Raw genomic sequence first — 18,226 nt, forward strand, 5'->3', positions numbered from 1 at the left:
AGCATTGCAGTGTGTTTCACATTGTAATACGTGAGCATTGCAGTGTGTTTCACATTGTAATACGTGAGCATTGCAGTGTGTTTCACATTGTAATATGTGAGCATTGCAGTGTGTGCAAATGGAAAACGGGCAGTTACTTTGATTTCAGTTTTTCATCTTCACAGATAAAATATTTTTATTGTAGTCTTTATACTTTAAAAATATCTGCAGATCCTTATTTCACTTATATTTGGTTTTTAACATGGAAATGATTGTCTTTAATTTTCACGTGACGTGTACATTTGAACTCACACTACAGAAAATATTTTAGAAGTTCTTTTAGCTCCATTTATCCACTAAACAAGGGGAGACTTTTTAAAACTAAATGGAGACAGTTATGTGTGTATGTGTTCATGTTTGTGTGGGTTAAACAAGAGCTGTATGGATGCATATAGCTCCTAGAAAGAATTTCTTCAATATAGTTTTTACTATGCATCCCAAGGCTAGGTTCTTCTGTAGATGACTGAAAATTTTGACTGATAACCTTTTTCCTACCTACTGCCTAGTCAGATTCTAGAATTATTTAATTAGATTATAAAAGCTAGTTCGTTGTTCTCTACAGTCTAGAGTTGTCAAATTATAACAAATGCATTTGTTTTATGCTTTTTGTATTATAAAATGATCTGAGTTGTAATTTTACTTTTATCATTAATGCGATGACTTTGTTGCAGTGATCTGAGAAAATTGATACTGGGAGGGGTTATTTTTTCATTTTTATGGTCATGTTCTTACAGCTAGTAGAAAAATGTAGGCTGAAAATACAAAGTGGGCTTTTTCTGGTTTGAAAATTTAAGAAAATCTCATTTCTATCAAGTGAGGTCTTTCACGACCTTACTGTCTGAGATTCGGAAACCCTGGACAGCTGTTGGCATTTTCTGTCGTGATGCACTGTCCAGTTTGCTATTGCTCAAAAGAAATCAGCACTGGTAAGGAATAGCATTGGCTTTCTGGGGCTTTAGTCTAGTGGTAGCTGACCTGCATTCTGTACAGTTGCTCAGCCTCACCTGAATCTTTAAGCTGTGCAGCGGCCGTAGCAAGGGTGGAGGTAGGATTCAGGCATAGAACGAAAGAACCAAATACTATGTATTTGATTTTATATTCTTAATGGGATTTTCTAAGGAATTGTGTCATGTCTCCATTTGACTTTCTTATATGCTTGCTATTTAACTTAAAAAAAAAAAAACACATACACACACACAAAAATTTAAGGATATTCATTTAGGATGAACAGATAAGCCTTCAAGTAAGAAATGAAAACTTGCAGAGAAGCAAAAAATCAGCGTAGAGTTTTTAGCATTTAGAACAGTTTTTGGTTTTAACATTCTGAAATAATTTAAGATTCTTATAAACATATTCATATTCTAAGTTGTGAGGTATTTTACGATTAATCATTTGAACCTGATTTGTTGAAAAAATGTATTTTTCATGCATTTATTTCTTCATTGCTTCACTCATCAGATGTCTTGAGTGCTCCTTTGTGGGAGGCTCTGTTTAGGCCCTGGGTATGGTGGTGAAAGCAAGTCTTTGCCCTTGTGGAGTTTGCAGTATTTGTCAATGGACACAGTAAAGAAGCTGGCTGTGGTAGATAAGTGTTAGATCTGTGAAGAATGGACATGGCTTACTAATAAGCATTTCTAAGAAAAATTGAAAGTGAATTTGTCTATTCATATAAGAACGCAGACAACAGATGTTATCTACTTAAATAGCATTAATCTCATTTCTGTTTTTGAACTCTCAATACACTATTTACCCCAAAAAGCAGGTGCCGTTACTAGCCAGAGCAGGCCTCAGAGCCACAGCAGTGGAGAATTTAGCCTGCTTCATGACCATGAGGCTTGGTCCAGCAGTGGTAGCAGCCCCATCCAGTACTTGAAAAGGCAGACCAGGTCAAGTCCAATGCTCCAGCACAAAACGCGTGAAGCATTAGACAGTCGGGCGCATCACAAGATCAGGACCGGTTCCCCTGGAAGTGAAGTCGTCACTCTGCAGCAGTTTTTGGAAGAAAGCAACAAGCTTACCTCAGTACAGGTCAGTTTTATCTGTGGTGGCCTTAATTTAGAGGAACACCACAAGTTAAATTTCTATGACTGAACTGAGTTGTCTTTTTAGTGAAGGAGTGTTCAGAGATATTAGCAGTTTTGTATATTAATATATCAAGAAAGTAAAAACATGGCTGTACTCACTAATCTGCTTTGATTTTTTTTTTTTTTTTTTAAAAAACAGATAAAGTCCTCAAGTCAAGATAATCTTTTAGATGAAGTAATGAAAAGTTTGTCTGTCTCTTCTGACTTTTTGGGGAAGGACAAACCAGTGAGCTGTGGTCTGGCCAGGTCAGTAAGTGGAAGAACCCCAGGGGACTTCTGTGATAGACGGACAACTAAGCCAGAACAATTTGTGAGACCTGGTTCTCGAATGACTGAAGATACTCACTTCACTGGTCCTCCAGGAAAATCTACAGCAGGCACTCAAGGAAGAATAAAGTCGGTAAAAGAAACTTCTCTGCCACGACAATCAAAAGATAGTAATCCTTACGCTACTTTACCACGCGCAAGCAGTGTGATCTCTACTGCCGAAGGAACTACCCGAAGGACGAGCATCCATGATTTTCTGACCAAGGACGGTCGGCCGCCGGCGTCGGTCGATTCCGCAGCAGCCACTGCTGACAGCGGCGTCCATGCGGCACCTAGTGAGTACTGTTTGCACCCGTGGTCCCCTCGGGTACTTCCCAGTCCTGCACCCGCTGTAGGTTCCCCCGCGCCAAGTGAGTTACCTGCAGATATGTCAGCATCCTGCCCTGAGTCTCTGTGTGCCCAGGCTAGAAGCTCACGAACAGAAAGGTCACAGTTTCTAAACCCAGCTTTTGCCACTGTTGGTGTGTCTGGTGATTCATTTGGAATGTCAGCTAAAGATAGCATGGGGTCATCTACAATGACGCATTCATCGCAGCCGTTTTTATCCCTGAATACAGAATTAGTTAGTAACATCAGTGGGCTCCCGCCCAGAGCAGTCACTAAAGTCCCTGATCAGGCTTCCACCTCTTGGGGTAAAGCTGCACAGAAGGGGAATGAACAGCTTTCTGACAATCAGACTCCTAGTAACAGTAACCCACAGTCGCCTCTAGCTGGCAATAGTCTCATTACTGCTGCATGCCTCAGTCCTGGTGACACAGATGCTGCATTGTTGGTTTCTGAGGATAATCAGACTGTTTGGTATGAATATGGCTGTGTATGATCAGAACTGCCCGATACGGTCCTGATGTCCTTTGATATGCGCTGTGCTTCTCTAAATCTGATTGGAAGAGCTGCTTTGGAAAAGTGTCATTTGGCTAGGTTCATATTTTTACGTTTAAATTGTGGCACAGCGTTCAGCTGTACATGGTGGCATGTATATAAATGTCAATTTGTAACCACACCAAAACCTGCATGAAATAGTAATTGCATTGTACATTTTCTGCATGCCTTTAAAAAGCCTTAACAGTAAGTACATGCTCCTCTTTCGTATTTCTGTTGCCTGATAAAAGATTGTTAACTTTGATATCCAGAAGCATGTTAAAACAGTTGCATGCATTTCTAGGTCGTATTTGCTCTGTTGCTTTCAAGAGAATGCTTGTTTTTCTCTCCCCCACCCGCCCTGTCCTTTTCCTCTACCCCCTCTTCCCTGCCCCTCCCTATCTCCCTCCCTCTCTCCCTCCCAATCCCTCTCTCCCTCCCTCTCTCCCTCTTTCTCACCCTCTCTTCCTTTCACTCCTGTCCTTTTCTCCCCCCTGAATGTGTACTTCATCTTGCCCATGAACAGTATTAGTAAGGAAAATATGTAAAAAAAAGATGTCATTGTTTTTTGCCATTAAATTGTGCCATCTGCCCTGTCATTTTATTTTCAGAGAAATAGTGAATAATTCAGTTAATGCTTTATGTAGCAGATGTCTCTTGCCCATATTTATAAAACATTGTTGGTACTCATACACTTAGTGTTATTCTGAAAAAACCCCATCAAACTTAAATGTAATTTATACAGTAACTAGGGGTGTTTGTATTCTATTTCTCCTCTGCACTTTTCTACACCTGATAAATACAAGCACTCAAGTACTATCTTTCCTTCAAGATGACTTTTTTACTTGGAATCAGTTAACACAGTAGTTGCTCTAGTTCTTTCTTTATACACGGAGTCAAAAAGAAATAAACTAAATCTTACTCAATGTGTTGGAAATTTGTATTTTTACTTGTATTCAAAAAGTGTAGCAAGTTTACAAAATGGGAAATAATAAGTCTTTAGACTTTGAAGCTTTAGTTCAAAAAGACTATAAAAAGATTAGTTTTTATAAGGATTGTTAGTTCTGTAATTGATCTATTGTTAAATTATGTACGTGTGTCCTTAAACAGAATTTTGACAAATGAGAACATTGTGCTAAAATGTAAAATTACAACTTGAACCACTTAAACAAGTATCTTTTTAGTAGATCAGATTTTAGAACTAAGAATAAATACAAACTCTTTAGCTAAAATATAACCATAACATACAGAAGATATTTGCCAACTCTGACTCCAGTGTCATAAACTTTAAAATTCTTTCTGTGACCATAGCATTTTTAAAGCAGAATCAGCTAAACTTGAATCTCTGACTCCCAGAATATTAGAAAACCTGTAGTCCTGATTCACTTCTGTAGGAGTCTGTCTTAGCTCTGTTTCTAGAATGGTTTTGCCGTTTTGATTTAGCCTAAATACTCCTGAAAATAACTCAGCCTGACATTTGGAAGGAATGCTTTGAAATGTGACTTTCTAAATGGGGGGGAGATTATTCTTTTACATATTGTTATTATTAATTAGACCAAAGACAACAAAATCTATGGAGACTCTTTGTTTAATGAAATTTGTATTCTTTGTATATTAAACCATCCTCTTGTACTTTTCTGCAAGATCATTTTGGGGACTTGGTCCCAAAAGGTAATATGTTTGACCAGACTTCTTTTCTCATAGCCAGGTGTTACTAAAAATTTTTCAGGAGCAGGTATTCAAATGAACACAGTCAGAAAATGTTCATATTTTTTAGTTCTGGCTAATATATTTTTGGTACGAATACATCAGTCAACTTTATTGTCAATTTTTGCACAGTCTTCATGTTCAGATGCTTCTGGTGCTAATATTCTCCTTATATGAAAAATTAAAATCACCCATTTCTTTTTTCATAATCTAGTAATAATACTTAATAGTGAACATGGGTGAGAGTAGATGGGGGCCATATGAGATATAAATGTAACAATTAGCGTTACTTCTTTTCTATATTGAGTCAAAGATTATTCACAGCTATTCCAATTTTTAGATGTTACAAATCTCGTCATAACACTTTAAAACATTAAATTTATTCATTCAAAATACATTGAAAAATCATGTGCTGTTATATCAATAACTATGTGGTTCTTTTACAGAATTAAACTGATAGGAACTAAGTGTGTCCTGCTCAGATAGCTATGGTTATGTATACAGTCTGTTTTCAAAAAGAACATAGCCACTGCGCATGTGAGAGAAACAGAGACCATGCCCATGTGCCCTGAGGACTGTCTGGCAGTACACACTATACTTCCTCCAGAAACCTCCATTCGCTGTGGAGTCGTAAAATTCCCCACAACAACGCTAGTTTCTTACCTGTGGACTAGCACTTCGAATCAAATTTCTAGCAATGAGGAGAGCCTTAGAGACCATATAGAACCAGTGTTTCCCATGCTTTAAAAAAGTCAATTTAACACTTTCTATAGTAAATGAAATCTTACAGAGATATCCAAAATTTTAAAAAAAAAATTTTTTTTTTTTTTAAAGATAAAAGTATAACTCTGATTCAACTGAGCAGCTGCACATTCCTTCCAAGGAGCGGCTGGTGGATTCAAACTGCCAACCTTTTGGCTTGTAGCCGTAGCTCTTAACCACTACGCCACCAGGGCTCCATAAATATCTTAGGACTTCACAAAGGATTATTTGAAAAAAAAAAGAAAAATTGAAGATCCAGTACCCTAATACTATAAATGATGAAACTGAACAGCATTCATATTCCTGGCCTACATTTCTAGAAATTGTACCCCTGTTATTTGTGAGGCATTGTAAACTTACTTTGTTAGGCATCGGCTCCCTCTGACCCAAGCAATTTTAGCTGTAGCCAGTGTTGAAGTAGGTACATTAAATGCCTATAAAATATTCCCCAAGTCCTGGTTTTATTAGTAAATAATAAAAAATATTTCATTGTGGATATTCCTGCTGCCGCGTGCAAGAATTTTTTTATTTTAAAACTCCGTGACCAGTGAGTAAACAGTAAAGGAAATTTGTGGGACACTCAGAGAGGGAAAATGTAATCGTTACAGTGTTTCTTTTAAATAGTTTTACCTTCATAAGTATATTACTTACAGCTTCTAAAATACATGATCAGTCTTTAAGTAATACGATAGCTATCAGATGAAAGTGTTCCCAGGCAGTGAGATTTCTTCTCCTTGCCTTATTCAGTGAGAGCTCCTTAGCTGATCTTCATGAATTGTATTATGTATAAATCTTTGATGAAATAACATGAAATGCTTTTCTCCTGCAGATGTGGACAAAGTACAAGAAAGCAGAATTTCAAAAAGCAGGTCTAGGGAGCCACAAAGCTCCTAATTCTGTTACCCACTACATGACATGTGGGCCAAGTGGTGAGTTTCCGGCCTGAAATGTGAATGAGATTAGTCTCATTTGTACAAACTAACTGCATTAAGAATGAGAACAAGTGTGCATTGCATTAACAGATGTAAATATTGCTTGCTTAATTCATTGACTTTCTGTCCTACTTGCTAGTAAAGCAAGATTGGTTGGTTGCCGTAGGTTTTTGCCTGTCCATGCAGGGAACAGACCTTTAAAAATGATTTTTCTCTTTATTTCTCGATTTAAATTTCATTTTACTAGTGAATGTTTCAGGAACTCCTTTTTTAGTTCAGAGTCATGTTTGTGGTAGGAATACCAGTTCGCCACCATTTTCTTGGTAACAGAGGAGCATAAATTCAATTACTTCTCTACAAAGAGCCCCTCAAAGAAAAATGGGCCCTGAGTTTCTGTCACTTGCTCATTCCTATAGAAGTATCTGGTGCATGCTGTTCTTGCAGTGGCTGTTCTGTATTTTATCTCTCTTTTATCTTCCAGCTTTTCTCACATTTTCTTTCTTCTTTCTACCTTCCAACTAAATGCAGAGAGAAAACTGTCCCTCAGTTTCTCAGTGTGGAGCCTTTATTTCTGAAGTAACAAGACAGCCAACTATAGGAATCGTTTAAAAAATCTTTAAAAGGAGACGTAACAATCCTTCGTGAATAGAGCAGGCAAGAATACAAACCTTCCTTCCTTGAATCAAGGAGCCCTACTGGAATCAACTGCCAAAATTTTTAGGTTTTAGGACTTACCATACGTTGTACTGTTAAGATCTACTGAATAAAGGATGTTCTCTCGCTAAGGACCAAGTGTTCTGTGGTTTCAAGAAGTACTCCAAGAACAGTCTATTTCTTTCCTTCATTGTTTGTTTATGAATTTATCCATGTTTGCTTAATGCTTCTGCTAAGTATTTGCCCAAATCTAGCCATTTATATTTAGTTGTGTAAATCTAAATTAAATGCTGTAGTATTTTGTGGAATGTTCTATATATCAAGATACAGAGAAAATTGTTTTGGCATGTCAGAGCCCTATTTGGTTAGCAGACTGCATGTGTTGGTACTCTTTAAAAAGCCAATTATTTTGATGCACTGCAAAAGAAATTCAGTTTAAAAGATAAATCTGAAAAATCCATAATGAGATAGGAGTTACGAAAAATTTACAGTGATACTACTCTGCTTGTTCATGTTCCTCACTAAGCAACACTAAGCACAGGGATCCAAGGTCATTAAAGAGTGTTTTTCTGAAACTTGTTTAATAAGGTGGTTTTCCAGCCAGTGGCGTTCCCAGGAAAAGTCTGTTACGTTCTCCAACTCGTTTCCCTTCTTTGGTACCGGATTGTGTACATGTGTCTGATTTTTGTTTTTGAGAGCTGACTGTTGCTTAAGAAGTTTTCTTATAGCAAGAAATGTAAATAATTTCCTATGATCTGCATTTTGACAGGAACTCATTTATTATTAAGGTTATCATTTATTAATGAAAACTTTTGGTTTTGTCCTTTATAATACCACATTAAAGTTGATAACTGTGATTGGTACTTTTGAAATATTTGTATGTGTTTGTTACCATAAACATTTGGAAAGGAGCACAAAAAAAGTAGATTTAGTTAACCCAGGGAAACATGAATTTTTTAGTAGTTCCAATTTTATATCACAGTTTTATTTTCTTATGAAATCAAAAAAACCGCGTTTTAACAGTGCACTTCTTAGGCTCTCATTACCAGCTCTGAAGCTTTTTTTGGAATAACTCTAATTCCATAGTGTGTGGTTTATGAACGGAGCATTTCAGTATTAATCCAGTAGCTGTGAGAAAATGTGTGTGTGTGTGTCCCACCCCCCCCACCCCGCCGCCACCCATAGGCCAGTAGCAGTATTCATAGTCTACTTTTGGAAAAACCTTAAATTAAGAGAGAGAAACAGCAAGTTTAGTTGGCCAGAAATTGAAATGGGAGTTAGAGACTTGGACTTATTTAACTTAATGCCACCGTTAACTTAGGTTTTGCCACCAAATAATGCTGCAAAGTTCAGTCACTTTGAAACTCTTGGATGAAAGGTGCTATGTAAATGTAAATACAAAGAATTTTTACTAAAATACAAATATTGCACAAAAGACATACTGACAACCTAATCTCTAGACCTTGCCACACCTCTCTTCATCAGGACGGACTCCCTGGATTCACGTATCAAGCTGGTGACAGGCATCGTGCCAGTCTGGAGATGCTTGCGTGTAACAAAATGTAAATTCATTTTTAGGTGGATAAAATTGAAATTAAATGTAGAGATTGTTTTACCTAAATACAGTAAGTAGGTAACTTAGATTGAGATTAACTAGCATCTAATTTGCACAACCAGGCCACATCCCAGGACAGTTATAGAAAGTTGGAATTTAATGAGTAGGAGGTAGCCCGGTGAAGGTGAAGTATCCCAGCTTGACTTCTCCAGAACACTCATATCCTAAATAGGGAACCTGCTGACTTAAGAAGCACCTTTTAGCCTCAAGTAGAAAACGCTTAAGGGCAGTCTGTAAAATACACAATCTGTGTAGGGTGACACTGAGAAAAGGCAATTAAAGAGATAACCAAGGGAGCACATTGAGACTGCAAAAATAAGAATATTCTCAATTATATTCATGACCTTTTTCATACCATTTCAAGAAAGGACTAAATAATAACCGCATGAATATTTTATTTTCTCCAGAAGATACCTTCAGAAGCAAACTCTGTAGGAAGCCACTCTTTTAGATAAACTTCCTTGGCCAGACTAAATGGTAGAACCAACCAGAAACTGACCAGGGCCATATGCTTTTAATTACTTGGCTCTATTCTAAATCGACACCTCAAGCCCCAGGAAACTGAAGAATTCAAATACACAGGATAATAGCCCCAGCCCAGAGCTCCAGTAATGTGCGTCACATTTGGCCTTGTGGAAATGCTCAGTCCAAGTTTTTGAATTAGTGGTTACCAAAGAATGAATGAAACAGGTTTACGTGCAGCACCTCTCATGCCAAGGCATGGCAAGAGCATCCTGAAAGATTCACTGTGCACACTGAATTGTCATCACCTCACACACGCAGTCATCACAGCCTGCCCTGTCTTAACAGCTTGTCAGGTAGTGAAAAAGATACTGTACCAAATCTGGAATTACAGTGGAGAGTAATAATGTATGCTAAATAACTTGTATTTTAAGTTACTTACGAGAAAAGTGGTGGATTTTTGTTTGTGCTTTTCTTTCCAGCCTAGTCCCGAGATGTATTTTTTAAGCCTTGAACGAATAATACAAACGGAACCCATTTATAATAAAAAACCTTGATGTACGAACGTGGTATTTGGACAACAGAAATGCCTTAAAAGGAATGCTTATGGATAAAGTTGCACTTGAAACACCCTTTAACAAAATCTGATTTTGAATTGTCTTTTCCTTTTCTATGAAGAGTTCTTTTTCAATGTTTGTCATTGTGCTTATACCTGTTATTAAATACCAAATCAAACAATATAAAAACTGTAACCTTTCTTTAAAAAACTAATGCTAATGAGAGATTTGGAGTTGAATGTTAAAATGTTTATTACTTGATGATACCTAGTATCAGCCACAGAAATCCAACACATAACAAAAGTTAACACCATCTGTTTGCTTGGTATCTTTTTAAAAACACATTATTTTTCATTTTAGTTCTTAACTTTGTTTCTCCTAAAAAAATTAATTTGGTTTAACATTCCAGGTATCAAAGTGATATAAAAAGAAATAAAACAAAATGAATTTTTATAACAAGTTGTTAGTAATCATTTAAAAATTACAACATATAATTTTAGCCAAGTGTTATTCTTTCGTTCCTTTCCCTTTGGCCCAGAAAACCTATTTTCAGACACAACCCATCACTTTCCATAATCCTTTTAGATGATCCTAAAAGTCGTAATCATTTTGGGATGAGTTTTGGAGGTTTGAGGAGTCTTCAATTCTGTTAATCCCCGAATAGGGTGAAATAAAATTCAATAGGTTGCACAAATTAATCTCGTTCATTTTCAGTGTGGGAGGCAGAATGACATTGGAGACAGCTACTGGCCTCGTGTCCTTGGGCAGGCCCGTCTTTCTGGGCTTGTTTTCTGGGAAGAGCAGTTAGGCCAGGTAATATCTGAGGTCCTCAGTTTCCATCACTCGATTCATTAGTGCCTTCATTTTAAACATAACCTAAAAATTCCTTTTTCATTTTTTTTGGTCTTAGAGACACAGTACAGAATTAATAAAAACTAACACGGGATCTTCGAATAAGGTTATCATTTATGGGAAATACAAACCATCTCTTAAACCCAGTGTTCTTTTTTTAATTATTTTTGTAGTTTCTGATATGTATCAAAATAACTCGTTTTTACTTTTTTCTTTAGTAACACAAATTGGTGCCAGTTAAGTACACGACCTTCACCAGGTGGGGATTATTAAAATGTGGTTCTCTTAAGAATATTCCGTATCACTGTACTGGAAGACGACATGAGAATTTTCATAGCCACGTGAAAGTTCTGTAGCCTCGCTTAGGTCTGACCCTCAGTGATGAATTGTGTTTGCATCTAAATGAGGAGAAAAAATGTCAGATTTCCTGTTTCTGTTTCTGAAGTAGCTCTTACATGACCACTAATTCTACATTTTCCTGGGTTTTTGTACTGTTGCCATATTTGAAGGGAGGATAAGTAAATATCGACTCTAGTTGAGAGAAGAAACTTGTACCGTGTTCACATTTCTAACCTCTGAACTACGACTAAACAAATTATTTTTAATGGTGTAGTATATATTCTGCCACTGAGTTTTAAAGTGTAATATAATAATTACATTTTCATCTCCAGTGTTTATTTTTTCTAAATTAAAAATTTCTAAAGGTGTATTGTCTGATAGGAAGTTAATCAGCTTTTCTTCCTCTGAGAAAAGTCACTGGCTTAAAAACAAATACCCAATAATGGAAAGCATTTGCCCTTGCCTTTTTTTTTAAATTAGCTTGCTGAGGAGTTCTTATTCCAGCCCTCATATGGAGTTTATAAATATTTCTTTAAAAGTTTTTTTTTTTTTTTTTTAGTCAAAAAGTAAAACTCCTCCATAAGCTCCATAACCACTATTAACAATATATTCTTATGTTCATTTTGGCTTTTCCTCTGTAGGTACGCTACCATGTGTATCAGTTTTATGCATATAGTTTTGCAACTTTTTTCAAGTACAGAAAATATCCTAAAAGAGATGCAGGAGGGTTAATCTGAGAAGTAGCCTTAATTGCTGAAGGAATTCCTCTGGAGATGATGTTGTAGGACGAAGAGGGAGGGGGAAAGGGGAAGGGGCCTCTGAACTGACAAGACAGCTCCTTAAAGATGAAATATTCCTCCTAAAAAGGTTGAGGTAGTCACCAGACCAAGGGTACAAAATACTCTCAGCACTTTTAATGCTTTATGTAAATTACAAATAGGGAAAACAGCTTTCAGAAATCTATTTTAAACATTAGCTCAGCTAGTTTTTGTCAAAATTCAGTATTATGGGATCATGTCCTGTCGTCTTCACAAACGTGAGAAAGTCTTCAGGGCTCAAGCCCATGGTGGCAGCATTGGTCAGGGGATGAAAGTACACCTTTTCGTGTCCACCTTCCAGAAACATAGAATCCAGAACAAACGTCACATCTCCAGTGTCACAGAAGAGCGCCAGGGGGGTGGCACAGCCTGGGCCAACCTTCAGTGTTTCTCTCATGGCTGCTTCATCAGCAAACCTCAGATTCCCACGCCCAACACCCAGCTGTGTGGCAAGGTTGTTTAAATTGATTTGTCTGTCATGAAGAACCGTCACCAGCCAATAGCCTTTTTTCTTTTTGTCTTTAAGAAATAAGTTCTTACTATGTGCTCCTTTCAAATGCTGGACATGAGGCATCATTTCTTCAACTGTAAACACCTGTAAAATATCACATTATGAGAAATTTAAAAATACCGTCACGCACACATACACACAGCATACATACACATGTATTTCACTTGCTGGGTGAAAAGAGCAAGATTAGGGAGCACTCACTGCCTGGATTCACTGGTAGAAATGCATGCCCAGCCCACTACCAAACAGTTACAAGCTCTTGCCGTTTGAATTCCTTACCAGGATCCCAGGCAGCTCCTCTTAGGCCAGTTCTAATTCCAGAGCGCTGGCAAAGCTCACATACCTTAAAAGCTGGGTTTTTTTAATTTCAAATTTTGGGGACTGAAAGCTTACAGCAGCCCTAGACTCCCTACTCTTTAGCATTCCATTACATCCAGGCCATGTGACAACCTCCAGTCTACAAATGGACCCACAGTGAGGGTGAGAGAGCAAGGAACCTCAGAAAAGCCCACCATGTGTGCAGGTGAAGAAGCGGGGGACTGTGACTACCTGGGGTGGGGCGGGGGGAAGGTCAAGGAAAATGAATAGATGGAAAGTGAGGAAGTCTAACTTTCGGTGGGTTTCTCTCCTCTCTGGGTGGTGTGCAACAGCAAACGGCGAAGGGTTATAATCCAGAGTGATGGCATGAGATACTGAGTAACTGAGTCCTACGCCAACGCTGATGGTATTGTGTCAAAAATCTTAACCTGGCTTCCTCACTGGGAATGAAAAAAAGTCCTTATTTCCTGCCTTAATTTTAGCTAAAACCGGCTCAGGTGCATTCAGTCATTTCCATGTGAACCCCAGAGTAACTTCCCTTAAACAGCACAGCAACCAGCAAAAAATCTGACTGAATGCCTCTGGGAAATCCAAATTGAAGTGCTGGTCATATGTGTAGAAGGAGGACTCCTTTCAAGCTCTAGTCCAAATTAAAAATTATAAACAACATTTCAGCAATTATCTCAGGGATTAAAACAACTGTGATTTTGGTAAAACCAAATCCTTTAGGCCAATCATCTCTGTAAAATCAAGGTCATTTTTCCAGTTTCTTAAAAAATATTCCATGGAGCCTATCAAAGAGTAGCCAGAAAACCTTTGTCTACCACCGATAAATACTATCAAAATCCCTACGTGCTGATGCAATGTTTTACATTGAAAGTGGCTCCCATGTGCTCGGACAGACACCTGTGCGTCTCACTTGCAAAGAAAAGACATACTGGTTCAACTGAAAGAATGCTCTGAATAAAATTACAATGCTCTTCAACTCTGGGGAGACTCCAATATGTAGAGATAGGGCAGCTTTTTGTTCCTCAAAGATGAAAAAATACGAACAAAACTGAGTAACTGCAGTAGTCACAGCCTTGGAAAGTGTTCTGTCACCAAATACATAATGTATTAGAAGTCACAAGCTATTGATTCGGCAAAGGAAACCAGTAATTTCATACTGGTTTAAAAACCCATAGAAGGTGTAACTCATATTTACAGGAGCCGTGCAAATACAAAATCTGGGAGACGACAGGAAGGGGTGGGGACCTGTGGGTCTGCTGTTGCCAGGTTTTCCATTTTTTAAGAGAAGCTGAATATCCATATTTTTTTCAGTGTCAGCAGTTAATTCAAGTTTTTATTTTAAAACAGTCTGGGGTAATCCTATGTAGGCCGAACAAAACATACGTGGGCTTCATCTGGTTCTTCTGTTTGTAAGCTCTGTTGTAAGGACCACTTTAAAAGAATGTGTTGAAATGACAAGTGACTTCAAAGTATGTCATGACATGTGGCATGCCACACATCAACCTTCTGACAAGGGTAGTATTTGGGAAGCGTAATGCTGGCTCTTGACCAAACCAAACAGATTAAGACTCCTCCTTCTGGAGCCCTGGTGGCATAGTGGTTAACAGCTACGGTTGCTAACCAAAAGGTCGGCAGCCGCTCCTTGGGAACCCTGTGGGGCAGTTCTACTCTGTCCTATACGGTTGCTATGAGTCGGAATCGACTCGACGGCCAACAGGTTTGGTTTTGGTTTGTTTTATTCTCCCTTGGTACCAAGAAAAGGAAAAAAAAAGTTAGCACCCAGAGTATCTTCTCTAGGAAACTGCAGTAAACTCTCATATGCACAGTGGTCAATTCTATGTATCATGTAATGATCGAAATGCAAGTAATTTTATACACTCTGCAAGCTATCCTAGGAAATGCCTTAATATTTTAATAATTTGCATTTAGGTGGAGTTCTATAGTAAATAATATAAAATCTACAGTACTTTCTGCTGTTTCTACTGGAAAAACTCAAGACATTGGTACAACTGCTTTATTTTTTTTAGAAATTTAGTAATTATGATGAGGGCAAAAGAGTGGGAGGTAAAGACGCTGGTATCAGAAACAGCTAGGTTTAAATCCTAGATACAGAACAGCTGTATGACCTTGGGCAGAAGATGGAACACAAGCCTCAGTTTCTCTTACAGAAAATAAAAATAATGGCGTCTACTTAAAAATGTTGGATTGTATGAAAGAACACATAAAACACTTTCTATGCGCCTTGAATTATATGAAATAACAGAACTCATAAAACACTTTCCACATGCCTTGAATTATATGAAATAACAGAACACATAAAACACTTTCCATGCGCCTAGCACAGAAAGTTCACATGCATGACTACTATCACTAGCCTTTCCGTAAACTTTAGGTCCCTGTACAAATTCAAATTACACATTGATTCCACAAAGTATTTGCAAATCTACACATCAGTACACTAAACCATGTTAAAATATATCAAACTAACGAAAGTAAGGGATGTATGTACCTTTCTCTAACTACTTTTGGGGGTGGCGCTTGTTTTTGTCCAAGATGCAAGAGTAGACTAGGCTTTGGGATCAAACTGACCAGCGTGGCGAAATAGCAAACTCTATGAACCTCGGTGTCTTCATCAGTATGCTGTTTACGAAAAGTATAGTGCCTGATAACATTGTAGCTACTGAAAAGAACGGGTATATTCCTCCAATACCGTCAACCGCTTGGTAACTTACATTATCTAACAAAGCAGATAAACTGACCAACAGCCCCCGACCAGCTTAAGTTCTCTAGTTGCACTAGTTCTCGACATGCTATGTAATCAAATCATCAGGATAATATAAGTTTTCCCTCTACCATCATATCCCCAAATCGAGGGCCCTGTGCTGTCCCTGTCGGGTCCCTTTCGTACTCTGGAACCCGGGAAATGCCCCAGAATCGGCTTCACACGGTGCATTACCCCTGGGACACACAGTCTTAGTCGACCTCTCCCGACTGACATTGCGGGAGAGGTCCCCTTTAGCGGGACGCCTCACCTCGGGGTGCTCCACGACTTCTGTGCGGATGGCCAAGGCGGCCAGCCGCTGCTCCAGCTCCGCCCGCAACTCGGAGCCCGCCATGCTGCTGTCGTCGTGGCAGGCAGCGAGGACCCGGCGGGGGGCCGGGGCGCGGCTTCCCGCCGACGCGAGCGTGAGGCGGAAGTGTCCGGAAGGACTCGGTGATACCTTCCGGAAGCGGGGTTGTTCCATCCCCGCGTGCTTCGCTCTGCGTGTCCCCGTGCGTCGTCTAGGGAAGTGCGGACCCCGCTCCCGTTTTGGTAACCTTCCCTGACCATACTTCGGTATCGTAGATCCAGCATAGCCTTCCGTTTGAACAAAATAAAAGCACACTATGCATAACAACATGGCGTAGGGGAGAAAGGGAGCCACAGTGTTTAAGGCAAGATCCCAATTCTTCTACGATTTGTCCTAGGGGAAAATCACCACAAAGTTATAGTAAAGCAAAAAGTAAGATTTTATTTGACATATGTTCCAAGAGGCAAAAGTGAGAAATAGAAAAGCATGCTGCCAGAGCCATGTCTGCCAGAGTCCAAGGACTATGATAGAATCGTAAGTATATATTAACATCACAAGTGGGTAAAATCATTGAAAGCTTCACCTTTGCACAGATTGGCTAAAAACTGCTAAATCACCATGATTCTACATTTTGAATTGTCTTTCTTAATAATCATTGGTACAGGTTTCAGTAACGACCGTGAGGAGGGTGTACATTGGTCCAGCAAATCTTACTATTTACTAAATGGATTGACACAGTGGCTGCAAAAATGTACTCAAGAATAACAATGATTGTGAGGATGGTGCAGGACTGGGCAGTGTTTTGTTCTGTTGTACATAGGGTTGCTGTGAGTTGGAACCCACTCACCGGCACTTAAAAACAACAACAAATGCTAATAGAAAAAGATAAGAGTAGAAAATATATAGGTCTTTTGTGCTCTGTTTGTGATTTGTTACTGTGAAAGCTTCCTTAAAATATGTTTTCCAAGATTGTCCTAGCTACTGTTTTTATACCTCAAGGCCCAACTGATGTGTCCTTGTGAGTCCTTGTGAGTCCAGCTCCAGCTGGGTCACATTCTTTATCCTCAAGGACAGGGACTAATTACTTCAATTTTAATATCTTAGATCACTCCCTCCTTTTGATCAGAGATTGAAGGTAACACATTGACGACCAATACCTGGACTTAGGTGGGCTCCTAGATGGCAGCCACTGCAGGCTCTTTAAACTCACAGTGCTGGTTTCCACCGGATACCATCTGGTTCTTCACTAGGATCTGAAGTAAGTGCAATGTTCTCATCAATCACATTGCCAAAGTGAGTAGACTCAGTGTACATCAACATTTTAGCCCCAGGCTTTCTTTAGCCTTTTAAGTGTGTAGGACAATAGAAGATGTTTTATTATGCCTAATAGTATCAGGATGCAGACTGAGAATATTGCTATTCCTTGCAATAGTGATCTAGCCCATGTACTTATTCCTGATGGTAACCAACCAAATAAATCTGGTGTTTGGAGGGTGTTATAGTGCGTAAACAAGAAGCTTGCTGCCTAATTCTATGTATATGCTGTTCTACTTCTCTTGTGTTATTTATCCAAATGCAACAAGAGGTATTTGCTACAGCACAGACTCTACCTTCTTGGGCTAATAAAAAAATCTAAGGCTATTCTGTTATCTAATGTCACCTTGGCTAATGAGGTCAGAGATCACTGTTGTGCTCCATCCCATTAGTAACTTCATCAGCTATTTGTCCCATAGTGACTGATAATTTCTTAAAGATTTCTCTAATTCAACTATACCATAAGTAGGAGTTAAAGCTCTTAGAAATGACCAACCCAACCCTGAGTGTTGGACCAATGGGTTTTCTTCTGACTCTCGTTTTACAATGTGTAACAATTTAACATTACCTTTCCAGTATTTACTAGCATATTTACAATGACTATCTAAAGTTAATCCTAAAATTCTCAAAGTGCATTGCCCATGCATTCGCCAGGAATCTAAACAAGAGATTGCCCACGTAAATTCACTGTCAGTTGAAAAGTGATCATCTAAACTAGTATAGTTGGATCCACCACACACAAAAAAACATATATCTACAATGAGCCCAGAAAGTTTGTCTAGAGGAAACAGGAAGTATAGAAAAATGTACATGTGACAAACAAGTTTCCGTTAGAGAATACATGATAAGCAAAATAATATAGGATGGACCCTCTCCTGTTGGAGGTCTTTGGTTAATCTATTTAAAACTACTAAGCATTCATCCAGAGTCCTGGTGGTGCAGTGGTTAAGAGTTCAGCTGCCACACCCATGTTCACTGCAGCACTGTTCACAGTTGC

At 38.6% G+C, this 18,226-nt stretch overlaps 2 protein-coding genes across 6 annotated transcripts in view; one reads left to right on the plus strand and one right to left on the minus strand.

Moving 5' to 3' along the window:
• CCDC88A (coiled-coil domain containing 88A) overlaps positions 1 to 11,644 on the plus strand; it is a 123,248-nt gene extending 111,604 nt beyond the window's left edge. For 2 of the 5 annotated variants that reach the window (XM_023735086.1, XM_004369452.2), the window contains 4 exons: positions 1,799 to 2,067; positions 2,263 to 2,725; positions 6,607 to 6,706; positions 7,238 to 8,496. In XM_023735086.1, coding sequence (XP_023590854.1) covers positions 1,799 to 2,067; positions 2,263 to 2,725; positions 6,607 to 6,671 — 797 coding nt within the window. In that variant the 3' untranslated portion in view covers positions 6,672 to 6,706; positions 7,238 to 8,496. Of the gene's footprint in view, positions 1 to 1,798; positions 2,068 to 2,262; positions 3,383 to 6,606; positions 6,707 to 7,237; positions 8,497 to 9,922 lie in introns of those variants that run through there. The other 3 variants (XM_023735088.1, XM_023735089.1, XM_012556553.2) reach the window with 3 other exon arrangements.
• A 120-nt stretch (positions 11,645 to 11,764) lies between these two features.
• On the minus strand, positions 11,765 to 15,967 carry LOC101361476 (prolyl-tRNA synthetase associated domain-containing protein 1). The gene is made up of 2 exons (XM_004369454.2): positions 15,877 to 15,967; positions 11,765 to 12,601 (listed from the first exon to the last, which is right to left on the minus strand). Exons 1-2 carry the CDS (start codon positions 15,958 to 15,960, stop codon positions 12,170 to 12,172), a joined length of 516 nt encoding a protein of 171 aa, XP_004369511.1. The 5' UTR covers positions 15,961 to 15,967; the 3' UTR covers positions 11,765 to 12,169.
• Positions 15,968 to 18,226: the final 2,259 nt, after the last annotated feature.

Source organism: Trichechus manatus, unplaced genomic scaffold, assembly GCF_000243295.1.
Source record: "Trichechus manatus latirostris isolate Lorelei unplaced genomic scaffold, TriManLat1.0 scaffold00005, whole genome shotgun sequence".
Lineage (NCBI taxonomy): Eukaryota > Metazoa > Chordata > Mammalia > Sirenia > Trichechidae > Trichechus > Trichechus manatus.

What these genes read in the sequence shown, in the direction of transcription:
- LOC101361476 (XM_004369454.2), bottom strand. Translation starts at nt 15,960, where the DNA reads ATGGCGGGCTCCGAGTTGCGGGCGGAGCTGGAGCAGCGGCTGGCCGCC. An exon ending in AAGTCGTGGAGCACCCCGAG is followed by an intron (nt 12,602 to 15,876) that starts GTGAGGCGTCCC and finishes GATATTTTACAG; the next exon opens with GTGTTTACAGTTGAAGAAAT.